At 26.1% G+C, this 27473-nt stretch overlaps 14 protein-coding genes across 14 annotated transcripts, besides 30 other annotated features; 9 read left to right on the top strand and 5 right to left on the bottom strand.

Annotated features, from left to right (window-relative positions):
• Positions 1 to 260: 260 nt before the first annotated feature.
• EDI_315440 (uncharacterized protein) lies at positions 261 to 775 on the top strand (the record flags this gene model as incomplete). The annotated part of the gene is made up of 2 exons (XM_001734046.1): positions 261 to 508; positions 604 to 775. 2 exons carry the CDS (start codon positions 261 to 263, stop codon positions 773 to 775), a joined length of 420 nt encoding a protein of 139 aa, XP_001734098.1.
• Positions 776 to 1331: 556 nt separating this feature from the next.
• Positions 1332 to 1437: a sequence feature (AT_rich).
• A 41-nt stretch (positions 1438 to 1478) lies between these two features.
• Positions 1479 to 1527: a sequence feature (AT_rich).
• Positions 1512 to 2120, bottom strand: EDI_315430 (uncharacterized protein; the record flags this gene model as incomplete). Its single annotated transcript, XM_001734045.1, has 1 exon — positions 1512 to 2120. The coding sequence occupies one exon, from the start codon at positions 2118 to 2120 to the stop codon at positions 1512 to 1514; it is 609 nt and encodes a 202-aa protein (XP_001734097.1).
• Positions 1857 to 1884: a sequence feature (AT_rich).
• Positions 2121 to 2730: 610 nt separating the features above from the next.
• Positions 2731 to 2760: a sequence feature (AT_rich).
• An 83-nt stretch (positions 2761 to 2843) lies between these two features.
• On the top strand, positions 2844 to 3874 carry EDI_315420 (uncharacterized protein; the record flags this gene model as incomplete). The annotated part of the gene is made up of 2 exons (XM_001734044.1): positions 2844 to 3197; positions 3254 to 3874. 2 exons carry the CDS (start codon positions 2844 to 2846, stop codon positions 3872 to 3874), a joined length of 975 nt encoding a protein of 324 aa, XP_001734096.1.
• Positions 3870 to 3947: a sequence feature (AT_rich).
• An 86-nt stretch (positions 3948 to 4033) lies between these two features.
• On the bottom strand, positions 4034 to 5047 carry EDI_315410 (3-ketodihydrosphingosine reductase precursor, putative; the record flags this gene model as incomplete). Its single annotated transcript, XM_001734043.1, has 1 exon — positions 4034 to 5047. One exon carries the CDS (start codon positions 5045 to 5047, stop codon positions 4034 to 4036), a length of 1014 nt encoding a protein of 337 aa, XP_001734095.1.
• A 62-nt stretch (positions 5048 to 5109) lies between these two features.
• EDI_315400 (uncharacterized protein) lies at positions 5110 to 6384 on the bottom strand (the record flags this gene model as incomplete). Its single annotated transcript, XM_001734042.1, has 1 exon — positions 5110 to 6384. The coding sequence occupies one exon, from the start codon at positions 6382 to 6384 to the stop codon at positions 5110 to 5112; it is 1275 nt and encodes a 424-aa protein (XP_001734094.1).
• A 159-nt stretch (positions 6385 to 6543) lies between these two features.
• On the top strand, positions 6544 to 7521 carry EDI_315390 (uncharacterized protein; the record flags this gene model as incomplete). Its single annotated transcript, XM_001734041.1, has 1 exon — positions 6544 to 7521. One exon carries the CDS (start codon positions 6544 to 6546, stop codon positions 7519 to 7521), a length of 978 nt encoding a protein of 325 aa, XP_001734093.1.
• Positions 7522 to 7568: 47 nt separating this feature from the next.
• On the bottom strand, positions 7569 to 9446 carry EDI_315380 (ankyrin repeat-containing protein, putative; the record flags this gene model as incomplete). Its single annotated transcript, XM_001734040.1, has 1 exon — positions 7569 to 9446. One exon carries the CDS (start codon positions 9444 to 9446, stop codon positions 7569 to 7571), a length of 1878 nt encoding a protein of 625 aa, XP_001734092.1.
• A 40-nt stretch (positions 9447 to 9486) lies between these two features.
• Positions 9487 to 9588: a microsatellite.
• Positions 9588 to 10562, top strand: EDI_315370 (serine/threonine protein phosphatase PP2A catalytic subunit, putative; the record flags this gene model as incomplete). The annotated part of the gene is made up of 1 exon (XM_001734039.1): positions 9588 to 10562. One exon carries the CDS (start codon positions 9588 to 9590, stop codon positions 10560 to 10562), a length of 975 nt encoding a protein of 324 aa, XP_001734091.1.
• Positions 9772 to 9793: a sequence feature (AT_rich).
• Positions 10563 to 10596: 34 nt separating the features above from the next.
• Positions 10597 to 10645: a sequence feature (AT_rich).
• Positions 10646 to 11127: 482 nt separating this feature from the next.
• Positions 11128 to 12923, top strand: EDI_315350 (chromobox protein, putative; the record flags this gene model as incomplete). The annotated part of the gene is made up of 2 exons (XM_001734038.1): positions 11128 to 11294; positions 11351 to 12923. 2 exons carry the CDS (start codon positions 11128 to 11130, stop codon positions 12921 to 12923), a joined length of 1740 nt encoding a protein of 579 aa, XP_001734090.1.
• Positions 12919 to 12950: a sequence feature (AT_rich).
• Positions 12951 to 13009: 59 nt separating this feature from the next.
• EDI_315340 (uncharacterized protein) lies at positions 13010 to 13979 on the top strand (the record flags this gene model as incomplete). The annotated part of the gene is made up of 3 exons (XM_001734037.1): positions 13010 to 13547; positions 13590 to 13838; positions 13894 to 13979. The coding sequence occupies 3 exons, from the start codon at positions 13010 to 13012 to the stop codon at positions 13977 to 13979; spliced, it is 873 nt and encodes a 290-aa protein (XP_001734089.1).
• Positions 13075 to 13098: a sequence feature (AT_rich).
• A 12-nt stretch (positions 13980 to 13991) lies between the features above and the next one.
• Positions 13992 to 14034: a sequence feature (AT_rich).
• Positions 14035 to 14039: 5 nt separating this feature from the next.
• On the bottom strand, positions 14040 to 15420 carry EDI_315330 (cathepsin W precursor, putative; the record flags this gene model as incomplete). The annotated part of the gene is made up of 2 exons (XM_001734036.1): positions 14040 to 15179; positions 15253 to 15420. 2 exons carry the CDS (start codon positions 15418 to 15420, stop codon positions 14040 to 14042), a joined length of 1308 nt encoding a protein of 435 aa, XP_001734088.1.
• A 29-nt stretch (positions 15421 to 15449) lies between these two features.
• Positions 15450 to 15542: a sequence feature (AT_rich).
• Positions 15543 to 15661: 119 nt separating this feature from the next.
• Positions 15662 to 15701: a sequence feature (AT_rich).
• Positions 15702 to 15730: 29 nt separating this feature from the next.
• On the top strand, positions 15731 to 18620 carry EDI_315320 (protein phosphatase 2C, putative; the record flags this gene model as incomplete). The annotated part of the gene is made up of 2 exons (XM_001734035.1): positions 15731 to 16106; positions 16165 to 18620. The coding sequence occupies 2 exons, from the start codon at positions 15731 to 15733 to the stop codon at positions 18618 to 18620; spliced, it is 2832 nt and encodes a 943-aa protein (XP_001734087.1).
• A 160-nt stretch (positions 18621 to 18780) lies between these two features.
• Positions 18781 to 19902, top strand: EDI_315310 (uncharacterized protein; the record flags this gene model as incomplete). Its single annotated transcript, XM_001734034.1, has 1 exon — positions 18781 to 19902. One exon carries the CDS (start codon positions 18781 to 18783, stop codon positions 19900 to 19902), a length of 1122 nt encoding a protein of 373 aa, XP_001734086.1.
• Positions 19461 to 19540: a microsatellite.
• Positions 19766 to 19925: a microsatellite.
• A 23-nt stretch (positions 19926 to 19948) lies between these two features.
• Positions 19949 to 20017: a microsatellite.
• An 18-nt stretch (positions 20018 to 20035) lies between these two features.
• On the top strand, positions 20036 to 26368 carry EDI_315300 (uncharacterized protein; the record flags this gene model as incomplete). Its single annotated transcript, XM_001734033.1, has 1 exon — positions 20036 to 26368. One exon carries the CDS (start codon positions 20036 to 20038, stop codon positions 26366 to 26368), a length of 6333 nt encoding a protein of 2110 aa, XP_001734085.1.
• Positions 20679 to 20706: a sequence feature (AT_rich).
• Positions 21159 to 21179: a sequence feature (AT_rich).
• Positions 22500 to 22522: a sequence feature (AT_rich).
• Positions 22788 to 22816: a sequence feature (AT_rich).
• Positions 24217 to 24281: a sequence feature (AT_rich).
• Positions 24735 to 24778: a sequence feature (AT_rich).
• Positions 24966 to 24997: a sequence feature (AT_rich).
• Positions 26369 to 26435: 67 nt separating the features above from the next.
• Positions 26436 to 26614: a microsatellite.
• Positions 26567 to 26744: a microsatellite.
• Positions 26696 to 26796: a microsatellite.
• Positions 26797 to 26837: 41 nt separating this feature from the next.
• Positions 26838 to 27028: a microsatellite.
• Positions 26983 to 27161: a microsatellite.
• Positions 27078 to 27244: a microsatellite.
• A 218-nt stretch (positions 27245 to 27462) lies between these two features.
• Positions 27463 to 27473: part of a sequence feature (AT_rich) that runs on past the window's edge.

Below are 27473 nucleotides of genomic sequence, written 5' to 3'. Positions count from 1 at the left end.
CATTTATTAATACTACAAAAACCTAACTATTATGTAAATCAAATTGATTATTTTTTGTTATTTATCTTTTCAAGTTTTTTTTTTTGGGGATTAGTTTCGTAGAGAAATTTTCTTTTTTGTTTTCATATAGATTAGTTTAATGATATGTTATAGTTAAAATGATTATAAAATATAGCACTTGAAAATAAAATTAGTAGCTTGGCTTGTGTTCAGTACTAAAAATACAAAATGAAACTCATAAATTTAAAAAACGATTCATCATGTCAACAACATCAACTACTACTACTACCACTGCTACTGCAACGAGACAACAATTCCTTACTGTAGGTACTGGAAAAGGTCAAGGGATGACTACAAAAGGAAGATCAACGAAAGGAACTACCCATGACCATAGAAGTAAAAAATCAAAGAAAGGGTTATCAAAAGGAGGACCTTCAAAAGGTTCCGGATCATTATCAAATCAAGACATTTTAGAAGATTTAAATCGAACTCCAGTTGGGTTGTATACGTTTGTCATTTAATTTTTTAGTGTAGTGTTAAAAAGTGTTTATTTGTAAAAGTCATCAATGCAATTGAGTTATAAGATTCAACTCTAATATATAGATTTATTTTTTCAATCATTTTACCTTGTGCTACTATTATTGGATGCTTGAAATTAAAAAGTCAAGATAGAAGAGAAAAATTATGGGCTATTGCTAATTTGATTCTCGGAATTGGTTTTGTTTTCATTGCTGTCGTAGTGGTCGTTCTTTATCTTATTTTTGAACTTAAGTAATCGGCTGTGTGTTATGCTTCTTTGTCATGTTGATTTTTATTTTAGATATTTATTTCATTATGAAAAACTAACTCATAAATTGAAACAACAGAAAGATATATTGTAGTCATAAAAAGAATTTAAAAGAAATTTAAAAAAAGTAAATAGTTTTGAGTATAAATTGAGATTATCGTTAAATTAGTATCATCGTATTTTAGTTTTTAAGTTTTAATTGTTCTTTTCCAAAAAAAAACTAATCTCTCTTTCATTTTAATGTAACTATATACTAAACTGAAATTACTATCCTTATTATGAAATTATCTTTTATAATACTTTATTTTCTATTACCTTATTTGATCATTTTTTCTGAATTTTGTTTATTCATTTTAACCATATTTATGAAATAATACAAATTAATGAAGAACCAACTTCTTTTTAACTTCCTCTTAATGATGTATTTTTTTAAAAAAAAAACTAACGATAATATCAATTTTTTCTTTATGAGGATGTGTTAATTGATATGTAACTTTATATTATCAAAATTTCTTTCCCCTTTATAAATTTCCTAATTGTATAGTATATTTGAATTATTATCATTGTATAATATTGTAATATTCTTATTTTTCTTTTTTAATTTCTTTTCATTTATGATAAAATTATTTTTAAAGGTTAAATATATTAATGTCAGTCTCATTAATAGTAACTAGTATTTTATTATCTCTTCTTTAATATATTATTTAGTTGACAATAATAAATATTAATCAATTATTATTGAAGAAACAACTTGTTTATTTGAAAGTAAAGGTTTATGAAAATCTTTTATTTTATGAGGAACAATAGACTCTGAACTAATTCTTTTTTTACAATTGAAAAAAGAGTCCAATGTACCTGGTTTTGGTTTGCTTTCTCTTTCTATCATTTCAATAATTTTTTGAGAAGTTTGACCTTCACCAATAACAGAAGGAATAACATGATCAGCACGAATCATTTTATAACAATCAATTAATTCGTTAAAACTACTATGTTCCGAATATGGCATTTTATATTCTTTAACTTCAAAAGAACCTTTACATGTTGTTTTCTTTGCCCATCCAGTAGGTTGAAATATAATAATTTTATCATATTTATTAGGTAATTGTGATAATTCTACTGTTAAAGATGATATACTAATATTTGATATACTTGTTCTTATTTCTAAAGAGGATTCTTCTAACGTATATAATGATAAATCTCTTTTACATAATTTAACAATCGAATATTTATTCTCATCAACATGTATTTTCATTCCAGTTTGTCGTGCTATTTCTTCAACAAACATCTCCTTTCCAATAGTATATGTTTGAACAATAAACAAAGTTTTCCCCATTGATTGTTTAACAATTTTAACTGCCTCATTACAAATAATTTGTCGCTCTTTAAATTTATATTGTGGGTCACAATAAGTTGTATCAAGAAACAATGTATTTATGTGTTGAGTAAAAACATATTCTTTCCAATTGTTATCGTTCTGTAAAGTTGAATCAAATCTGAAATCACCAACATGGAGATATATTATTCCATCACTTATTCTTTTAATTACAAAACAACAACTTCCAGGTGCATGTCCTGCTTCAATTGCTGTGATAATATACCCATCATTATTTGATCCTTCAAAATACGTTGGTGTGTTTAATGGAATGACATAAAGATATTGACTTTTTACGTTGACTTATTTTTACTAAATTTAATGTATTTCAGTACCTATAATTATTCCACAATTCCATGTACTTGATAGCCTGCATAATGGTCTGAATGAAAATGTGATAATAAGAAATATTTATATCCTTCAATTCTATATTTAAAAGCATCAACAATAAATTCATTAAACAATAATTTACATGGATCACTAAGATATTGTTTGTGAAGTGCTTCTCGACTTATCTTTGTTGTATTTGGGAAACTCATCAATTACAAAAATAAGTTCTTAAAGTTTCTGCTTTTAATTTATATATAAAATTGAATTTAAAGGGAAAAAGAAAACGACTTGAAAATCAAAAAAAAATTTCAAAAAACAAGAACAGAAAATTCAATAAAAACTTAAAGGAATATAATGAAATTATTTCGTCGTAAAGAAAACAATATCTTACAAAAGCTTCTTCTTCCTGAAATTATAGAAATTAATAAAATAAGACAAGCAGTATTTCAATATGGTATTAGTGGAGATAATGAAGAAGATTCTAGATCTATAGTATGGAAATTATTATTAAATGTCTATTCATGCCAAAAACATACCTGGGAAGAAACTGATAATTTGTTACATAAAGATTATCTCACTTTTCTTAAAGACTTCTTTCCAAACCAAAAGATTAATGTTACTGATGAAACAACTGATGCTGATCAATTATTATTATATGAAATTGATAAGGATGTCAAAAGATTATTTCCTAAATCTCCTTTCTTCTTAGTTTGTCATTTTATTTGTTCAATTACAAAGAATTATTTTTTTATTAATCATTATAGGAAGAAAAAAATAGAGAATGTATTAGACATATTCTTTATGTACAAACTAAGTTCAATAAAACGTATCCTTATGTCCAGGGAATGAATGATATTGCTGGTGTATTGTTTTATGTTTTTGCACAATCAACTTCAAGAGCAAGAGCAGAATCAACAACTTATTACTGTTTTGCTTATTTAATGACTAAAATAAGTGATTGGTATTCACCTAAACTTGATTGGACATCAAGAGGTATTCATGCACAATTAGCACGAATAGATGCCGTTTTAGCAATGAAAGAACCAGAACTTTATGAACATTTAGTATTACTAAATATCACAAATACATTATATTCATTTAGATGGGTAACGTTATTATTTGCACAAGAATTTCCAATAGAAAGTGTTTTATTAGTATGGGATTGTATTTTAGTAGACCCTACAGGTGATTTTATATGTTGTTTGTGTGTATCAATGTTAGTAGAAATCAAGAGACAATTACTTAATGGAGATTTTTCTTATTGTTTAAAGACATTACAGAAATATCCACCATCTGCTAATGTACATAATATTATTAAAAGAGCTCGTTCTTTTTATACTGAAAGAGCATCTTTTCCACCTTTAGTAGAACCTACAACAGTTTAATATATTATAATATATTCTTTCAAAGAAAAATATAATAGTATGAAAGAATTATGTTGTTATTTAAAATAATTTTCAATTGTGCTATTTCTTTTTAATGACATTACATAAAAGTATGTTCAAAATAAAAGAATAAAATTAATTCAATTTTCATCTCAATTGTTAATCTTTTTTATGATCAACATTCTTTAAAATATTCTTTTCAATCATCATTCGATAAAAAGTTGTTCCTAAAGCAGATAATGGACAAATAAGAAAATCATGTATAGTATGACTTGACATAAATGTTGGTCCATTCTTTAATAAATCTAAGTCAGGCTCTGAAGTAATAACATAACGATCTAAGTTACAAAGTAAGGCATGTGCTGCATAATCAGCAGTAACTGTTTGAACATTATTTTCCATAGATGCAACTAATTTTGGTTTGTGTTCATTTTCTATAGCAAAACCTGGAGTGTCCATGTTAGATGGTGCATAATAATGAAGATGAACATTAGTTCCTAAAAATTCAAATCTTAATGAATCAAGAAGACCTTTAATAGCAAATTTAGTTGGGCAATATGCTGTATATCCAATTGATCCAATTAATCCTAGACATGACCCAATACAAACAATATCAATTCTTTCTTTAGTTGGGTTAGAGTCTAATAAAACTTTAATTTCCTTAATCATTCTTAAACAACCAAAATAATTTAGGTTCATATCCTTTTCATATTGTTCATAGGTCATATCTTCAATAAACCCTGGATGTGCAATTCCTGCACTATTAATAAGAAGAGATGGAATTCCATATTTTTTGACAGCTTGTTCTAGGGCTTCTTTAACATCTTCAGTATTTCCCATATCACAAATGTAATAGTCACATGTCGTCTTTGAATTTTCTATTAAACATTTTTCTTGTGTTTCTTTTAACTTATTTTCTGATCTAGATGCAATAGAAAGATGAACCCCTTTTTTTGCTAATCTTAATGCAATAGCTTGCCCAACACCAGCACTTCCACCAAAAATAAAAATATGTTTTCCTGTATAATCCCAATCCTTTCTTTTAAAAAGGAAAATTGAATAAACATAACAAATGCCTCCAGTAATAAAAACTATGAGATAGGCAATAACAATAACAATAATAAGAATAATTGGTAAAGAGATGAAAATTAAAGGGAAATCAAAAAATCCCATGTTATTGAAAGTTATGAGATGAAATTTTTTTTTTTATTCCAACAAAATGATAAAAATAATAATCACAAATGAGTTACTTCATACCTCTTTCCTGCGACATATAATATCATCAAAAATACTCCCAAAATATCTAATGGAATAAATGAAATATAAAATGATACATCATCTGTTCCATCTAAATTGGTTGCTAATAATCCAATAAAGGTCATAGTAAATGGACATAAAATACTTGCTACTAACATAAAAAATAAACTTTTTAAAGCAGCAAGATCAGATACCCTAACATTGAAACAACAAACATTATTCCAACATCCATTTTCATCTAATGATTTATTGCAAAGACACAAACTACAAAAAAAGATAAATGTAAACAATGGAAACAAAAAAGCAATAAAAAGGAAGATGTACAACGGAATAAAAACTAACTGGTATGATATATCTATTGAGTCTTCTATTTTCATAACAATAATTATGATTGCAATAATTAGAATAATACCTGACGGAATACTTAAGATTCCTCTCCATGTTTGTGGTCTTGGGTAACGATCACAAACAAAACACCCACTGATCACCCAAAGTAATAACCATAAAAATAATACTACTGGAATAATGTAGTATGGAACTCCTAAAGAGACAACAAATAGAACAATGTAATTAATCAAAATACATGGTTCATTTAATATTCCTATTCCACGTGGGTTAAATATGAATAGATAACGTGCTGTTTGAATTGGTGAAGAGAAACATCTCACTGGTGGATCATCTTCATCTGCATACTTTCCAACACAAAAATTAAACGTTGGGATAAAAGTGAAATAAAGGACAAATGGTAAACAAAAGAGTAAAGGGAACCAATACCCTACATTAAGTGTTCCTTCAATTTTTAGTTGAAGAAGAATAACTGAGAAATAAAATAACAAAATTGTTGTAATTTCTATTCCACAACAATTAACTCCATCTCGAATTTTAAATAATATCCGTTCTATTTTATTATGTTGTTCTTGTTGTTTAAATTCGAGTTGTTGCTCAGCTAGTTCAGTATCTTCTTGATGTTTTTGAATTAAACTATTAATGGCATCTTTACGAGTATAAGTTACTCTACCTGTTGTCTTTAATACTAACGAAGTCCAAACCTCATCCCGTTTACAGATATACCATAATCGACGATTTGTTTCACTAAATGAAAGTAAATCTCGTGGAGTTAAAAACTGAGTAATTGAAAAGATTGTATCATCACTTAATAATTCAAAGGGATTATTAGAGGTTAATGGAATTGATTCCATTTCAATATCTGGTAACCCAAGACTAATTTCAAAATCATCACTTTCTATATTCATTGGATTATACTAAGATGTTAATTTTGATTGTATTTTTTTTCTTTTTCAGATTTTTGGTTTTGTGTTTGAAAATTTATTGAATAAACTCAATAACAAAGGAAATATAACTTAATAATAAAGAAAGATAAAAAATAAAATCTTTATCTCAAATTCATAATTATGTCTGTTGATCCATTGGCTACATCTCAAGATATACTTGGAAGAACAAGAACAAGTATTTCAACATTTACAAGTGATAATTTACAATCAATCAAACATAGTATTTATTCATTCTCAACTTGTCAAGGTAAGATTTTCCAGAGTACTATTGAAACGTTATTTAACAAAGAATTTCCAAATAATAATGTTACACTTTGGATTGATGAATATGGGATTAAATTAGTTTCAGAACAAAAAAGTGTTTGTCAAACAATTGTATTTTGGGAAAAGGATATTTTTGAGTCATATATATTTGATAATAATCACAAAGAATTCAGTATAAAGATTCCACTAAAAGACTTAGTATTATTTTTTGATTCTATCATATCTGAAGTACGGTTTAATGTAGATATTTTTATATTAGAATCAAATGAAATTTTACTTCAATCTAAAAATAATACTACAACTGTTAGAATGAAAATTAACCCAATTTCAGATTCTATTTGTCCAGCAAACATATTTGATTTTAGTAAATTTAGAGTATTGTTATATATAAACTCTTCTTATCAACCGTTAATCCCATCATTTGGAACAATGGAATGGAACCATTTATATCTAATATTTGATGCTAATATTGATGGTACATTAACAATATCATCAAGTTCTATTTCTGATTCTGTATCTACTCACTATTCACAAAATTCATTTGTTAAATTTGAATGTTATCAAACTTTCTCTGCTCGTTATAGATTGAGTCATTTTAAATGTATTAGAAAAGCTCTAAAACATTCAAAGAAAATTACAATTATGATTAACCAAAACAAACTTCTTTATATAGAATGTTCATATCAATCAGAAGACAAAGATGTTGATGCTGAAATTGCATTTTATGTTAGTGCACAAGTAGAAGATATTCCTTTCTCATTGTTACAAGAAAAAAGTCAATCTACAACACCATCTCAACTTCCTACACAAATTGAAGAAATAGAAGAAGTTTAAAAATAAATAAATGACAACGTTAAAAAAAAATATTGAATTATGAATTTTTATTCCCAATATTCTCTCATCCACTTTCTAATTTCTTCAAGGTCGTATGATTGTGCAATTTTTTTAATTTCTTCAATTTGTTCCACATTATCTAATAAAATTTGTCCAGGTAATATTGGGTCTACTCGAAGAAACCTTTCACCAAATAGTAATTTTCCTTCTTTTACAGTTTCATCTCTTCTTGCCAACATAAACAAATCAGCTAAAAAAGGTGCCCATTGAACCAATCCACCATTACCAATTTTTTGAGCATCAAGATGAGCTGGAGTTGGTCTTCCAGCAGATAATGATAAACAAACAATATCTTTTGGATCAATTCCAATACCTTTTGCACCAATTAAATATGGCCAAGCTACTCCACAAGGAACATTATCTATAATACCACCATCAACATAATTTTGATAAGGTCTATAATAACTTGGTGCAGCAGCAGATCTCAAACATACATCAGCAACTTTTTCTGTATCATTTCCGGGAATGATGTTATTAAATGCTTCTGACTTGCAATGTCTTGTTTCTGAATCAATTCCACTATCAATAAGAAATGCAGGAATAAGAACATGTCGTGGTAAATTCTTTAATTTTAAATTACCAAATGCAACTTCTCCAAAAGCTCTTAAATAGTCATTGATGTATTTAGGATTTGTGACTGATTGAATAGAGTCTTTCTTAAAAGAATATCGAATTACATGTTCAATCAATTTTATTAAACCATCTAAATTATATCCCATTGATAATGTAACAGCAACAACACTCGATGCACTACATCCACAAAATAAATTACAATTAGCAAACATATTAGGAAATTCTGCAGACAATCTTTGAAGTAAAATAACTTCCATAAGTACTTTAATTCCTCCACCATCAAGAGAGATAATTCTATATTTCTTTCCTTTTCCAAAATTATTTGGTTGTTCCATCATTCTTCTTGATAAAAATGCTTCTTTAATTAATACCATAGTTTCTCTTTTAAATTGATTAACACTGGGATATTTAACTATTTTATTCATAAGTTTTTTTAATTTACTTTGTTTTGGTAAGTTATATGTTTGATATTTCTTATATAATCCTTCTACTGTTGTGTCTTCATTTGGATCTAACTCAACACATTCAACATTGAATGTATCTTCATTATCACTAATAGTATCAGTTGCAGAAGAATTACCATTTGAACTAGATAATGAAGGAGAGTCTGATCTACTTATAGCAAATCCAGCAATACCTGTTAATTTTTGTTCTTGTGTTATTTGGTCTTTTTTACATAAAGGTTTTAATAAGTCCATTAACTCTTTGTTTCCACTTGCTTGAGCATATCCATATACATCAATACAACGAATTGTTTTATCTGTTGGTTTTCCACCACATTCAATTAATTTATTTACAATATCAACATCACCAACCAATGCAGCAATATGCATTGCTGTTTCTTGTATTACATTATTTGTTTTTACTATCTCAGGATATTTAGCAATAACTTCATTAATTATACTATTTTTTAATGAACTTGGTGGTGAAGCAGCTATCCAATGTAAATAACTATCTCCAGTAGGTAATAAATGATTTGTACTTGCTCCATGTTCTATAAGATATTTAGCAATTTCCAGTTTGTTATAGGCTGTAGCAATAAATAATGGAGTTTCTCCTTGAACATTTGGTTGATCAATATAAGAAGGAAATTTTTCACAAAAATATTGTAACACTTCAAAGTTTCCTTGTTTACACGCTTCTTGTATTATTCTTATAAATTGTGGACTTGTTTGAATTGGAAATTGCCTTAAATCATCTAAAGATTTTATTGCTGTTGTTGTATTCATTTCAGTATTGATGTATTTATTAATTAACAAAGCAAAAAGGTCTTGTTGTTGATTTATATTCATTATTAAAGATAAAGTTTTAAGTTCAAAAATTTTTGGAATCAAAAAAGAAAAAACAATAATAAAAAACAAGAATCTTAAAATAAGAAGAACTTATAAAAAAAATATAAAATTTTCTAAAAAAAAAAGAAAGAAAAGAAAGAGATGGTTACAACTATGGCACATCTTAATGAATGTATTAATAAAGTTAGTGAGTTAGAAGTTATTCATGAAGAAGTTATAAAAGAAATTTGTGAACAATTTAAAATTATTTGTTTAAGAGAACAAAATGTTGTTCCAATTAATAGCCAAGTAACAATTGTTGGATGTTTAAATGGACAATTACATGATTTATTAAATATTTTTAAAATGTCAGGGAAAATACCATTTACGAATTATTTGTTTTTAGGAGACTATGTTAATTTTGGAATGAATGGATTAGAAGTTTATATTATCTTAATGTGTTATAAAGTTTTATATCCAACTAAAATAATTATGTTGCGTGGTCAAAATGAACTTAAAATGTTTAGTGAAATTGGTGGATTTCAATCTGAATGTTTTAGTAAATACGGTAATGATAATGTATACCAAATGATTGTTGAAACATTCAAATACTTACCTATTGCTGCAGTTGTTCAAGGAACTTATTTATGTTGTCATGGTGGAATTTTAAATCATGTATCATTAGATAATCTTAATACACTTCCTCGTGTTAAAAATCTCACTGCATCTGATGCTTTAACTTGGTTTATTATTGCTCAAGCTAAAGAAGAAAAATACACAAAATATTTCAAATGGTATGAACGAACTGATGAGTATCAATTTACTGAAGCTGATGTTACTCAATACCTCGAAAAAGAAAATTCTAATAACCCCTCAAGACATTTTAAACTTCTTATTAACACAAATTCATTACAACCATTAGGTGAAGTACTCTCTGATAATAAGTCTGTTCATTCTATTTGGAGTGCAACCAATTTTGTTGGAGAGTTTGGTAACTTAGGGTGTTATTTGGAAGTTAGTAGTGCTGGAATGATTGTTTCAGTTCAATATTGTGCACCACCACTCTCTGCTATGCCAAAGAATTGGAAACCATTACGACAACAAATCCCAAAAGCTGTTCCTGATTTCTTTGCTTAAATAACAAAATTCATCGTTCCTTGGTAGTATTATGTTATTTATTTTTAAGATAAATTTTTAACAAGATATAATCTTATTATTTTCAATGAACCAATTTCAATTTACTATTCCTCCAATTGATTTTGTTGGACAAAAGATTGTTGACAAAAGTACTTCAATTATCGTTCCACTTACCATCGTTTGTTCTTCAATGAGTTTTTTATTACAAAGTTATTTTCATTATTTGTTTATTTTGTTATTAATCACCTTTAGATTCTTGGATTTATCATTGGCTTTATTACACAAAACGTATTTGTAATGCTTTCAATCGATGGAATCGGATTAGCATTTTGTTTGTTAGCATTTGGATTACCAATGCCTTATTTACGAGCAAACTATCTTGAATGGCAAAAAGTTGGAACTACAGTATCTCGTTCATCAAAGAAAGCTAAAAATGAATAACTGTTTTCTTTTTTTTTATATATAACCAAGTTGTTTGTCTTTTGATATCAATCTTTCTTGAGGATAATCATTTTTGTAGAAAAGATAAAAGTATTTAAGGTTAAAATATGTTTGTTAAAGGTTAATGAAACTTAATCTCAAAGTGCTTAATGGAAATGGTGATGCTATTGAAATAGAAATGAATGATAAAAGAACTGTTCGATTTCTAAAAGACTATCTTGATTCTAATCAGTTATTTGAAGACCAATTCATAACATTTCAATGGGAGTTATTTGATACTGATTTAAATCCGTTTGTTTTCATTCTTTGAAAGCATGTTTTGAGAGTCTTGGTTATAACTAAAATAGTATTGATTACTTCCAAAAAGAAGTAAAAACATTTGGAAATGAATTTTCAAATGAAGCAGCTCAATATTTAGATGATTTATATAAAAAGATTTTATTCAGTGTTATTCCTATTGAAAGAATTCAAACTCACCAATCACTAATTATTTGTGGGGTGGAGTTCTTTATGGTTGACAAAAATAAAATAATAAACAGTAAATTTAAAGATGAATCATTTCAAATTTCACATGACTCAACACTTTGTATAGTAAATTCATGTAGAAGAGGAATAGGATTTAATTTAAAAATAAAAGTAGATAACCAAGAATATGGAGTGGAACCATATACAGTCCAACTTATTTCTGTTTCTCCATCATCAATAATTACACTCCAGTTTCAACCACTTATTGAATGGTCAATTAATAATGACCATCATTACTATCCTATCGAAGCGCCCCCTCAAGAACCAAATCTAACAATCAAAATATGTTCTATTCTTTCTCAAGAAACAGAAATGACTAATATTCAAAACCAATACGGAATAGAACCTTCTTTAATCTTATCAAGGGCAATCAAGTTGTTTAAAGCAGTTATCAGAAACAATAAAGTTGAAATAAATACTTTTTCATTACCATTACAAACTGTGTATTCATTAATACAACTTAAATCATTGTATTTCGAAGGATCAACAGAACATGACAAACTTTACTGGTCAATAATTGGAGATTCTCAACTCAATGAACTAATTTCTGTTGAAGAATTAAATGAACTTATTGTGCTTGGAAAAATTAATTCAAGTTCAACCATAGTTTGCTCTTCTCAAGAAGACAAAGAGAAATATGTTTATGTAAGTAGAATGTTGTTGTACCACCGGAACATCCCATTAAATGAATGTTTTGTATCAACAACACTTCAATTGGATAATGAATTTAGAGAAGAATCTGGAATTACTTATCCTTTTGTAAAAAGAAATCCAACAAAAGAATTATCAGTACCTCCAACACCACGAACAAAAACAACTAAAAACAACGACTTTGAATCTATTGCATCAAGTTTATCTTTTTGCGAAAAAATTGATCAAGATATTAAAAATTACAAAAAAGAACACATCAGAAAACCAAATACAAGAAATCATATAAATGCGTTTGATAATTTTATGGATCGATTCAGTGAAAATCAGCCTACAAGTCCAATTATTATGGAAGAAGTTCCTCAAACATTTGAAGTTGAGCGAATTGTTAGAAAGAAAATAGTTCATGGAATTACAAGTTATCTGGTTAAATGGAAGAATTATTCATCAAAAGATAATACTTGGGAAACTGAAGACGAAATTAGAACTAAGTACAGTGTTTTAATTGATGATTTTGAAAAGAATCAAAAGAAACCTAAGAAAATTGGAACAGAATATAAAGAACATGGTGTTGTTCATGATATTTGGAATGAAAAAGGACAATTACATGTTTTATACCAACCAGACGGCAGACCAAGAAATGTTTATCCAATTGAATTATTGAAGGTTAGGAATCCTGAGGCACTGATTGAGTATTTTGAAACTAAGTTATATGGTTTTGATGGTCAAAACAAAAAGGAAGAATAAATATTTATTTTATCAAAATTATTTTAAGTAAGGTTTTTGTTTGAAAAGAAATTTGAACTAGAAAACATTATTTTTGATAAACTGTAATGTTGTATCCCTCAGACACCAAAAATTCATATCCATTAACAAATGAATCAATTGCAGGTATTGCAATTTATTTATTTTTATTTATATTGGTAATTATTCAATTTGTTCATACATTATATATGTCACATAAGAGATATAACCGAGTACGTTTAACTATAAGTCGTTCATTATATTACTCTTTTGTAGTTACTTATTTGTTTTTGATGTTATTCGTATTTTCTTTAATGCTCTATTCATCAAAACAATCATGTTTTTTATATGTTATTCAACGTTTGACAGAATCAATTTGTTGTTACTTATTTATAACAGCATTCACTGTTTGTTTATTTGATTATTATGACCATCGTTCAGGAGGGAATGTTGCAGTTATGAAAAATCGATTTATAATTCCATCTATTGTTTATACTGTTAATACTGTGTTTTTAATTCTTGTGTGTGCCCAGCTTATTTATTATGTTTCTCTAGAAGGTGGATGTGATCCAACACTACCTAATAGAAGTTGGGCTTATCTTTCAATTCCATTTACAATTATTAACCGTTTGTTTATTATTAATTTATGACATTAAACTAAATAAACAGAACAGTTTATTGTTTTGGTAATATTTGGAGGAGTAGCAGTATGGTTAGTGTATTCTCATAGAAATTTGAAAGTGAGTCTTAAAATTGACAAAATGTATTTTGTGTATTTTTTAAAATTTGGTATTGCCATTGGTATCCATCTCTCAATTTTGATTTTAAAATTGTTATTCTCAGTTTTAGTTAGTGTTGAAACCTATTTTATATCACTAAAATATTTATGTTGTGATCCACTAAACTGTTTTGCTTTATGTTTGTTTTTATGATAAGTTTTTTTTTCATTTCTCATGAAGTATTTATTTAATAGTTGTTCTTACGACATATACCCTTGGTCAAGATGATAAAAGAGAATCAAGATTTTATCAATCACTCCAAACTGAAGAACATTTTTAATTACCTCTATTCTTTTTAATAATAACACTTTAATTTTCTTTTTTTTTAAAAAAAACTCATTTAGAAAAGCCCCATAAGACATATTACCAACATGATAATAACAATTCCAACAGAATGATTAGGTGGTGGATCTAAACTTTTAGTTAAACAGTTAACTCCATCACAGTCATTTGTTGGGGAGCATTTATCTTGTAAACATCCATAGTCTTGTTCAGTAGATGGACCTACTTTAGTTTCAAATGTGATAATTGTTGGATGAGAACATGGAACAGTCTCACCATCACAATTTCCTATTCCACATAAACTGTCAGTAGATAACTTAGCAGTACCTTTGTCTCCCCAATCAGTTCCCCAAGAATTTCTAATAATAATGAAATTACCATTAACCCCTTCTCCTTGTGCTTCAAAACCAAATCCAACAAGTACAACCATATGATTAGTGAAAATATTACCATTGTTAGAACTACAATATGAACTTACATTTATTATACCACTAGAATAACTTTGCCATACTTCAGACACAACTCCACTAAGAGGGACATATATTCCACTAATAGCACCTTTATTATCATAGATAATTTGTTTTATTTCATTGTATGTTGGTGCATACCATTCCTTATATGAGGTGAGTGTCTGAGCAAATTCTTTAACAGTATAACAACTTGGTCTTGTATATGATTGACAATCTGGAGAGGTTTCAGCATCTCTAAATGGATAAACGTCATTTGTAGCAAATACCCTATTATAGTTTAATGCATCATATGACATTCCACTACAACATCCTTTAGTTTTACCGCCAGTACAATCAACAATTTGCTGTATAGAATATTGAACATTTTCACCATTAGCAATATGGTGTTTTATTTGAAGAAAATTAGCTATTGACGCGGCGTAACAACAACGACAAAGTTTTTGATCAACACCAAGGCTACAGTGGTCGATTTTACCATCAGTCTCTGAATTATAATTAGTATTTTTACCACACAAAGAATACATTGTAGGATAGTTAACTTTTTGAGGAATATACCTATTGTTATTAACAATGTTTTGATCTTTACTATTTTCACTCTTTTTTTTTCCACCAATATACATTTGAATAAATTCATCATTTGTAAGATCAGTAAAATTATTGATATCAAGTTTGACATCACTCTCTATTTTCCTTTGAGCATTAAATTTTTCTATCATTTCAACTCGTTGCTAGGTGAATAAATTATTGCTACCAATAACCTATTACAAAATCCAAATAAAGAATAACTGAAAATAAACAAACAGAAAAAATTGCCATTCTTCTTATTTCTTCGGATTGACTTAAATACTTTTTACTGAAACTTTCTTTAAATATCTTAAAAGCAGAAACATATCGTTTCTTTGCACATAATTTTCTCATTGAACTTGTATCAACACCAAGAACCACGCTAATAAGAATAAATAAAATCATTTGAATTCTGAGAGTTCATTTGAGTTCGCTAAAATAAGAAAAAATTAAAAAATTAAAAAAAAAAGGAAATTCTATTTTTTATTTGACGATAAAATCATAATATAAAAATATAAAAATAATTTCCTGATTTAAATATCTTAAAAAGTGTAAAATATAATTAGAATGAAATTATGTAAAAATGGATTTATTGTAACAAAAGAAGTACGTTACGAATATGAAAAATCTTTGATTTTTGTTCTACAATTTTTATTAATTTATATTTTTCCATTTTTTTTTTATTAGTTTCCATAGACAGAATCTTAATATTCAAATGACAACCAAAATCGGGATTTACCAATCTAAAATTAATCATTTAATCATACAAAATAAAGAAAATGGAAGTCATTTTATTAAGAATATTGTCAATAAAGCAATTATGTCTAATGAAATACAACATCTAGAAATTAATAATATAATAGTGTTTTGTTCAACAAATGGTATTATTACAAATTATGAAGTCAATATATCACTTCAACAAGCAGATAATAATTTGCTAATTATTTTTCCAAAGAAATATGGTTTTTTTATTGTACCAAATCCAATTTATATTATCATTGATTTTATTGATATTTCTTTTGTATTAATTAAATCAATCACTCAAACATTTAGTTTTTGTTATTCAGCTTTTACTCAATACTTTAAGACATGTTTGTTTTAATTTTTATTATGACTTTTATTAATAATTCTAATTCCTCATCTTTATAGTTCCTCATGTATTTGATATCGTTTGTCCATGTTTTGAATATCAAAATTGTCAAACAACTGTTAATATTTCTGTTGATGGAACATTTATTGTTACTCGTTCAATTGTTTATTCACCAAGACAATATGAATTGGTTGATGGATATTATAACTCATTATTTATTCTTTCTCTTAAAGGAAAGAGTATATTAGAAGATCCTCTTTCTATTAGAATTCTTTCTAATCTCAATCATCGGTTTTGTGTTTATTATGATGATGGTAGAGAAGTTTTTGTATCTCATCCAAAACAAGGACTTAAAACTGGAAGAACAAATTCAGCAAGGTTTAGAAATGTTAATAGAATTCAATCGGAACGTTACTTTTTAAATAAAGAAGAACCATCTATTCCTATAGAAAAAAATACTTTTCATGCTGGTGTTATTGCATTGTTTAATGAAGAAAAAAGAAAAGAATTAGCAGAATGTCTTATACTTATTGATGTAACAAATCAAGACACAATTAAAGACGCCCTCTTTGCAATTCAACAAAAATTATTTCATAATAAATTAACAATTGTAATTCTTTCTTCAGATGGAGATATTATATTAAATGAAATTAATGATGAAATTCGTAATATTATTTTTTCTAAAACATTAACTAATGTAAAACATCAAGAAGCTTTATTTTATGTTAATGAATCATTAAAAAATAATAAAGATATTCATGTTGTATTAATAACAGAACATCAAACAATAAATTCTGATTTTACTAATATCTTAATAGCTGGTTGTCAACTAACATATATCCCAACACCTGAACTTTTCACTCAAATTCAACATTGTATATTAAATATCTTTTCTTTAACTCGTTTTAATCTTATTACTGGATTATTAAGTATTGAATTGTTTTTAGAAGCATTAGACTCAATTTGTTATCTTCCAACAGTTCCATCAATTTCTCATTCATCAACTTTAGCTAATTTCCCTCAACCAATTTTTTATACCTCTAACAGAACGGTTATCCTTTATCTATGTCTTTCTTCAGAAACTCAATCTATCAAAATTTCTACAAATAACCATCTTTCAACAAGAAGTTCTATTAAGTTATTAGACCCAATCATGTATTTAATGAGTCAAATGATACACTGGTCTATAACCCCAATTAAACTAAATCCTAGAACGATTATTCGTGAAAATATTATGTTAGGTCAACCTGCAAAAATTTCTGCTAAAAAAATTAAAAAAACAACTCCCAGTACTAGGTTAAGACTTTCTCGTTCAATTGGTCATTCAACAGAACCACTACTTTCGTCGCATCTCAATGATAAAAGAAATGAAACTTTAAAAAAATTTTCTGCTATTATAAATACTACTAAAGCAGATGAAACAGGATTAAATGCCATTAGAGTTTGTGATATTAAAGATCGAATCATCTCTTGTTATCTCCAACATTACACTGACCAAATTATTCCACCATCTTTTCATAGTGATATTAATCAAATTTATTCAATGAAAAATTGGATTCTTATTCCCGCTAAAACAACTTCAACACCTCACATTCCATCTCACTCTTATGATAAATGTATTGGAATAGAAGAAGTGGATACAATCTTTTCTAAATTTAATTTTCCTTTATCAAAACCATTATCTCCTAAAGACCATTGTTTTTCTTCTCACACAGAAACTGGTCCAAGAAAATGTAATGAAGATTTTAGTGTCTATATAGATGATTTAAATTTACTTTCAACTTCTCAGTATGGACGTATAACTGTGTTTGGTGTATTTGATGGTCATATGGGAACATCAGCATCCGATTATTGTTCATTTAAAATTTTCAATTATCTTGTTTCAAATCCTCATTTCACAGAAAATATTCAAATGGCATTAAAAGAATCTTTTAAACAAGTTAATAAAGGTTTCTTAACTATTGCAGATGTTCTTCATATTAATGCAGGGACAACTGCTGGAGTTTGTGTTATTGATGATAAAAAAATTACTACTGCTAATATTGGTGATACAGAAATAATATTTTGTAAGAAGAACAGTAAACCGATAATACTTTCTAACAAACATTCTCCAAACAACGAAGTTGAAAAACAAAGAATTGAACTTGCTGGAGGTAAGGTTTTTTACTTCCATGGATGGAGAGTAGAAGGATTACTAGGAGTATCGCGTAGCATTGGTGATATTGCATTAAAAAAGTTTGTGACTGACGAGGCAGACACAAATCAGATAGAAAGGAGTCCAGACGATGAGTTTGTTTTAATTGGATGTGATGGTCTTTGGAATGTAATTTCTTATGACTTTTGTGCAGACATTGTTAGAGAATATTTATATACAAATGATTACAATGGTGTTGATGAAAATGGAATCAAGAAACCAACAAATAAAAAAGATATCGCTCGTTACTTAGTAGATTTAGCTTTATTCAAACAAAGTTTAGATAATGTTACAGTGTCAATATATTTCTTTTCTCAATAATCTAGTAGTTTTTGGTTATTCTTAAATATTATTTTCATCTTGGAAGAAACATCAAAATATAAAAAAGAATTTTGTTTTATGTTAAAAAACCTCAAAAAGAAAAACAAGAAGAAATGTTAAATGAACTTAAAATCAAAGGAAATCATTACAAATAAATTGAATGAGTGAACTTGATTTAGTGTTTTTATGTGATACTACAGGGTCTATGGGTTCATATCTTCGTGCTGCACAAGAAAGTATTGAGAAGATAATTAGTACAATTATACAATCAGAGAAATGTGATGTTAGATTTGCACTTGTTGAATATAGAGACCATCCACCACAAGACAATTCATTTGCGTTTAGACTCACTGACTTTACTGATTCTATGAAAGCTATCAAAGAAGCAGTTAATAGGATGAATGCAAAAGGAGGAGGAGATGAACCAGAGTCTGTTTGTTGTGGAATGCACTGTGCAAGTAATTTAAAGTATCGAGAAAGTGCAGCAAAGGTGATAGTTTGGATTGGTGATGCACCACCTCATGGGTTTATTAGGGAAGGAGATGGGTTCCCTAAAGGATGTCCATGTGGATATGATTTACTTAAAGAAGTAAGAGAATGTATGAAAAAAGATATTGTCATATATTGTGTAGGTGCAGAACCATTAGGAAGTAGATATTTAAGAACATTAATGCGAGCAGTAGCACAATTAACAGGAGGACAATATGCAGCACTAGCATCAGCTAATGTTCTTGGAGAATTAATCACTAATGGAGCTATTGAAGAGGTTCAAATGAAAGGAGTTATTAGTCGTATTAAAGAAACACTTGAGAAAGATCCATCATTTAAAACATTAACTCCAAAAGAAAAAGAAAAAAGAGCAAAAGAAGAAATAGAAAAACAAAGTAAAAACACAGAAATTGAAAGGATAGAAATAGAAACAATATTTAAAAATGAACTTGCACCAGTTCCACAAATATTTTTAATTGCTGAAACATTAAAAGATTTAAAAGATAACATGTATGAAACACCTGATATTCAAGTAGAATTTAAAGATGGAATGTTTACAACATCTACTGGATATATAAGAGGAATGGGTAGGGGATATGCAGCACCTATGATGTGTAAGAGTTTAGATCGAAGAGAAGTGGGGACATTTTGTTGTGAAGAAACAATGAAAATGGAAACAAAAGAAATAATAGAAGAAAGAACAACAACACAAGAAATAAGAAAAAAGAAAGGAAAAGTTACAAAAGAACAAACAGAACGTATGAAACAAAGAATAAATAATTGGTATAAATAAATGAAGAAGTTAAAAGAAATAAAAGTTTTTAGAAAGGTTAAATTTTAAAGAAAGAAATAAAAAAGAAAAAGAGAAGGAAAGAGAAGAAATAATATAAAGAAAATGAAAAGAAGAACTAAAAATGATCAAATAAATGAGTGAAATTAGTAAATATCCAACAGGATCTCTATCAATTAAATTTTTTTCACAAATGACAGAGAAAAGAGTATTAGTTAAGAAAGTTAGATTAATAGCAAATAAAGAATTACAAATGTGTATTTCAAAAGATTTTGTTGCAATACTTACAAGTGGAACATATGAATTAATTGAAGTATGGGAATGGCCAAGTATTACAGAAATTTCATGTACAGAAAATGCAGAAGAATTTATTGTTAAAGTTAATGGAAAAAAACAAAAATTAATATCAACAGCAAGAAGTTATGTTATTTGTATACTTCAAGAATATAAATATAAAGTTAAACCAACACATTATATGTCATTTTTAGCAGAAAAAATATATAATAATGGAAAAAATAAAGAAGTTAATATTCAAATAAGACCATATGGAATAGTTGAAATATCAAAAAAAGAAGGAAAAAAAGAAAAAGTAATAATGTTTTGTGATATTAAAGAAATATGTTTATGTACAGATTCACAAGGAATTGGAATTATTAAAGAAGGAAATGAAAGAATTATATATTTAATTAATGATAGAGGAATGGCAGCAAGTGAAATTGTAAAGAAATGTGATGGAGTTGGAATTAAAATGATAATTAATTCAGAATTAACAATAGAAGATATATTTAATTTATCAAATATTAAAAAGGCAGAAGAAGAAGAAGGAGGATCATTAGTAGAAATTAAAGTTAATCATGGAATTGGAAAAAAAGAAAAAATAATATGTTTTACAGAAATGTGGATTGTTGAAAGAGAAATTAATAATTATGGAATAACATTTGCAAAACCACTTAATGAAATAATTCATATATTAAGAGGACAAGATGCTATGGAAATTATTATTACATTTAGTGATGGATTACAAAAACGATTTTTTACAACACAAAGAGAACAATTTATTGCAACATTATTTGATTGTGCAATTGCAGCAAAAGCAGAACCTATTATTTCAGATATTCCAAGATTTGGATCATTAATTATTGAAAGAATGACAATAGCAGAAAGTGGACAAATAGAAATATCTATATTAAAGAATTTAGCAAATTTTGAAGGAAATAAAATAGTTGATTTAGAAGCAAAAGAATTATTTATGGTATTTGTATTTTTATTAAATAATAATACAAGTATTAATGGACCACAAATTGCAGATTCAGGAAGATCAAAATTAATTGGACAAGCATTAGAAAAAATGATAATATATGGAAAAGCAGGAGAAGGATTTTTACAAAGTATTTATAGATTATTATCAACAAGAATGGGATATGAAACATTTGTACAAAATAAAAATATTATGGAAAAATTAGTTGAAATTATTGGAAAAGCATTAGAAAGTGTTAAACCAATTATAATATTTTGGGGATTAAGAATATGTGGATTAATGTTATATTCTACAGCAGAAGAAAATACAGAAAAAAAAGGAAAATTAGCAGTAATGAAATTAGGATTACATAAAAAAATATTTAATACTCTTAAAGAAAATATTAAAAAAGGAAATCCATTTATAATTCATGGATGTGTTACTACACTTAAATATATTGTTTGTGAACCATATTCTAATACTACAGAATTTAATATGTTTAATGAAACAATGAATTTAATTGGAAGTTTAGGAAGAGATTTATTTATACTTTTTCAATCACCATGTATTTCTATTCCACATATTGCAGGACAAATGTTAAAAATACTTATAGAAGAAACAGATATGGAAGAAAAAATTAAAGAATTACAAGATTATGCATTATTAGAAGGAATTACATTACAATATTTTTATACAGCATGTTTTTCTAAACCAAAAACTACAACACAAATACTTCAAAAACATTTAGCATTACATTTACTTGATATTTTTACATTTGAACATAAAGAAACAGAATCAACATTTAAAAGAATATTACCATATGCATTACTTAAATATTTAGAATCAGAAGAACAACCAAAAGAAGAAAATGAAGGAATTGATAGTGAAAAACGAAAAGGAGTTAAACAACAAGAAATAAATAAAGCAATTGCATTTTTAAAGAAATGGAATAATGAAAGACATCAAAAAGGAGAAGAAATTAGAACAAAACAAAAACATATTAAAAAAAATAAAAGAAATTGGAATATGGTTATTTATCAAATACATCAACAACATAGATGTGCAGATTTAATTTGGAATAATCAAACATTACAAGAATTAAAAGAAGGAATAAATAATGAAATTAGACAATTAAAAAAAGATCAAGAAGAAGGAGAAATTGCATGGAATTATAGAGAATTTATTATAGAATATCATTCATTAGATAATGAAGTATGTGTTGATGGATGTTTTATTAAATGTTTATTAGAAAAAGGAGAAATTACATTAAATGAACCAAGAGAATTTTTTGATACATTATATCATAGATGTTTATTTGAAACAAATAGAGAATTACAAGGATTAGCAATTCAAGCTATGAGTGTAATATATAAAAAATTTAATAAAGAAATTGGAATATTTAAAGATATTTCACATATTGTTTCAATGTTAAAAATGACAAGATCATTATTAATAAGAGATAGATTAATTGAATTAATTGATTCATTATTAAAAGTAGAAATTAATGCAAGAAAATTTATTGATGTTGGAGGAATTGATTTATATGTTGAATTATTAATTCTTGTTCATCTTCATTCAGATCATGCTATTATTCCATTACAAACAAATTTATTAACAGCAGGAACAATAATAGGAGAATGGTATTATGTAGAAATTAATAATAATAAAAAAGAAAAAAAAGGACCTGTATCTATTGATAAATTAAAAGAATTACTTAAAGAAAATATTATTCAAGAAACAACAATGGTTTGGGCACAAGGAATGGAAGATTGGAAAATATTAAAAGATATTACAGTATTAAAATGGACATTATTAAAAAAAGATACAGGAATATTAACTCCAATTGAATTATGTCAATCTATTTGTAAAACATTAGAAAATTTAGTTACTATGTATCCATCACGTGATATGCATGGTATTTTATTAAGACCAATTCCAAGAGCTAAAAGAATATTATCATCACCAAGAAATCTTCCACATATAGTTCAATTATTATTAACAGCATCACCAACAATAATTGATATAACAGCAAGATTATTAAAAAATTTATTAGAAGATAATCCAACAGCACAACCTAAATTTTATTTAACAGGAGTATTTTATTTTACATTAATGTATTCAGGAAGTAATTTAAAAGAAATTTCAAGATTATTATATGCTACTCATAGACAACAAAAAATAGGAGAATCAGTTGAATTATCAATATTAAAACCACTTATTCCACCATCATTAATAACAGTACTTGATAGATCTTCTGAAGAATTTGCAGCAAGATTTGTTGGAGAAGTTGCTACTCCAGAAATTAGATGGAATAGTTCAATGAGAAATTATTTAATAGATAATATTTCACAACATATTGGAGATTTTGCATTTAGATTAACATGTAATCCATTAGCAGTATATTCACATGTACCAATTCCACCTATTGTATATGAAGAATTAAAAGATGAATTATATTGTGGAAAAATTTATCTTAAACAATTATGTGATGAAGAAAAATATCCAAATTATATTATTAATGATCCAGTAGGATTATTACAAGCAATATTACATACATGGGTTGATATAGCAGAAACACCAAAGAAAATGTCAACAAATGAAGCATGTCAAATTCTTGGAGTAGAAACACCTGATGATAAACAAAAATTAAGAAAAGCATATTATAAATTAGCACAAAAATATCATCCAGATAGAAATCCAGAAGGAAGAGAAATGTTTGAAAAAGTAAATGATGCATATAATCAACTTATTGAAATAGGACCAGATAATTCAAATGAAAAATCAGAAATTATTATTCATTCACAATGTATTCTTTATGAAAGATGTGGAGAAATATTATCACCATATAAATATGCAGGATATGGATTATTAGTTCCTGTATTAGATGATAAAGAATTAAGAAATAGAGCATTAGAATTAGTTTATTTAACTATTAAATCATCTATATTAAATATTCAAGAATTAGCTAGAATGGGAGGAATTGGAATATTATTAAAAATATTAGATGAATTATGTGGACAAATTAAAGAAAATAATGTAATAAGTATTAGATATATTCTTAGAGCTATGGCAGTTGCATCTAAATTTAAAGAATCATTAATAGAAATTAAAAAAAATAATACAATATTATCTAATATTAAAATATGTCTTGGAAGTGAATTACTTGGAATTGTAGAAGCATCATTAGAATGTATAACATGTTTTTCAATAGATGAAGAAATAAGAATTGATATGTATAATAGAAATTATCTTGGATATTTAATTCATAGAATTTTATCATATGATCCAACACTTGAAGAAGCAGAACAAGAAAGTATTCATCAAATGAAAAATGCTATTGCTGGAATGTCATTATTAGCAATGAAAGAATTAGTTAAAATTCAAGAAAATACTAATGAAACAAAAGCAGTATTTTCATTATTTACACCACAACTTGGATTAAGAATTAGATATGGTAATGTTAGTGAAATATTAAATTTAATTACATCTACAACACAAACACCATATTTATTATGGACAAATAAAACAAGAAAAGAATTAATTGATTATATTGATGCACATTTAAATGGAACAATAGAATGGACACCAAAAGAATATGAATTATTTAAATTTTCAACATTAAAAAATGAATTAATTATTAATGGAGTTTATATTAGATTATTTAATGAACAAATAAGAACATGTGAACCATTACCAGATCCTATTATTTTCTTAAGAGCATGTTTAAAAATAAATGAAATGAATAAAGAATGGGAAAAATTAAGAGCTATTGCTATTTATAATGTATTTGAACAATATGATGTTATTAATGCAGTTTGTGATGATAGTGAATTATTAGAATTATTATTTAATTTATTAAAAGAAGAACCAGATGAACCAATTATTCAAAAATCAATATTAAATTGTATTAAAAGAATTGTAAGTAATGGACAATGTGTTGAAATAATTGCTAAATCTAAAGTATTATCTAAATTTCTTGTATTACTTCATCCATCAAATTATCTTGAAGAAGTAATTCCATTAACACAATCATTATTTTCAGTAACAATAGGATTACAACAAGGAATAATTAGAGGAGGATTACTTTATCTTTTAAATCATTTTGTTAATGATAATGAATTTGAAAGAAGAATTCTTGTATCTCAATTAATTGGTAAAATGTCTACTACACCAGGTATTGGACCTAAAGTTTCATTAACATTAACTAAATTTTTCCCAATTGCTATTATTAATACAATGAAAATGGATCCAAGAGGAGCTATTATTTTATTAGATTCAACTACAGAAACACCTGAATTAATTTGGAATTCTAAAATGAAAAATGATATTGGAATTTTTATTAATAAAATGACTAATGCATTTTATACAAAACAACTTTCTGATTCAACTGTTAAATGGCAAGTTCCAGATACTTTTATATTTAAATATAAAGAACTTGAAAATGAATTATATATTGGAGGTGTATTTATTAGAATTCTTAATAAAAATCCTACTTGTCCACTTAATAATCCAAATATATTTACTGATGGATTATTTAATAAATATCAAGAATCTGTTAGACAAAGAGATGTTAATATGATGAATACCCTTGCTAAAACAGCAGCAATATTTTATACTAATCAACCTCAATGTTTAGATTATTTACCATCATCAGGTCATTTATCTAAACTTATAGAATTATTAAAGAAAGCACCAAGTGAATCTCTTTTTATTATTCTTCAAGTTATTGTAAGTAATAAAGAATGTAAAGAAAAATTAATTGATGAAAATGCAGTACCTATTCTTGCTATTACTATTACTCAAATGATAGATTATGCACAATTAATTTCTGATATCTTTAGATCAATGACTTCAAATGTTGATTGTAAAGGTGTATTATGTTTTGTACCTAAATTATGTGGAGAAGATGTTCAAGAATCATTATTTAAAATACTTGATGGTAATTTTGATCAACAACTTGGTTCTTCTTCTCCAGAAGTTAAGGCATTGATAGTTGATGCTTTACAAAATGCTTTACAAGATTCTACACATTCAGATCAATTAGAATATTGTTTAGACCAACATCCTTCTTGGGCTAAATATTCAAAACAAAAACATGTTCTCTATCTTTCTGGTGCATCATCTATTGCTGGTTATATTGCTGGTCCTACTTCAAGTGGGGCTGTAGGCTTATTGACTGCAGCAGAAGATGCATCAATCCATCGACCAGATGCACCACCCGAACTTAAATAACTCATTTAAATTCTTTTATATTTTAACATATCATTCATTTATAAACTTATAATAATCATTTAATGACAAATTATAAATAGTGATGATAATGAACATAATGAAAGAGATAACTATGAACAAAAGAGAAACAATGAAGAAAAACAAATAAAATATGAATAATGTAAAGATTTAGTATTTAAAATAGAAATAAAAAGTTGATAAAATGAATAAATTAAATGAGAATAAATTAAATTAATGAGAATAAAACATTTGTATTAAATTATACAATTAAAACATATTAATCATTCAATATCAAATATTATTAATATTTAATTATATTTTAATGATAAATAAAATAGAATAATAATCAATTAACATGAAATAAGAATTATTAAATACATAAGAACAATATCAAATTTATTAAAACAAAGAGATATGAATATAATAAATGATAATTTTATTGAATAATATATTGATTTAGATGATAATAAGAAATAAAGATAATAAAATAGAAAGAAATGATGAAATCAAAATACAAATAAATGAGAAAAGATAAAAAGATAAAAGATAATGATAAAGAAAGAAGAATATAATCAGAATAATAAGAAAATGAAGAAAGAATGAATCAAAAAAAGATAATACATAAAAATAAATAGAATAAAGAATTATAATTTAAATAAATGATAGAATGAATTATAAAATAGAAATAACTGATGATTATGATATTAACAATGAATATATTATTATAATAAAAGAAAAAGAATATGAAGATAGATAAATATATTGAAATTATTAATAAAATAAAGAAAATAATCAAATAAAATGATATATAAATGAATATTCAAATAATAATTAGATAAATATTTAAAATACAAAGAAATAAATATAAATTATTAATTTATTTGATATACAAGTATTATATGGATTAATATTTTAACTTATTTATTACTGTTATAAAATTGTATTCATATTAACATAATTAAAACAAGAAATATTATTGATTATAGAATGATACATAATAATATTTCAACACAAGATAGAAAATAAATGATGAAAAATGAAATATTTATTAAAGATTTAATACAAATCTGATTACAAAACAAAACAATACAAACAATAAATAAAT

Source organism: Entamoeba dispar, genomic scaffold (genome assembly GCF_000209125.1).
Source record: "Entamoeba dispar SAW760 scf_1105229457965 genomic scaffold, whole genome shotgun sequence".
Taxonomy (NCBI): Eukaryota; Evosea; order Mastigamoebida; family Endamoebidae; genus Entamoeba; species Entamoeba dispar.
The sequence above is the reverse complement of the archived record's forward strand: the minus strand, read 5'-3'. Positions and strand labels throughout refer to the sequence as shown.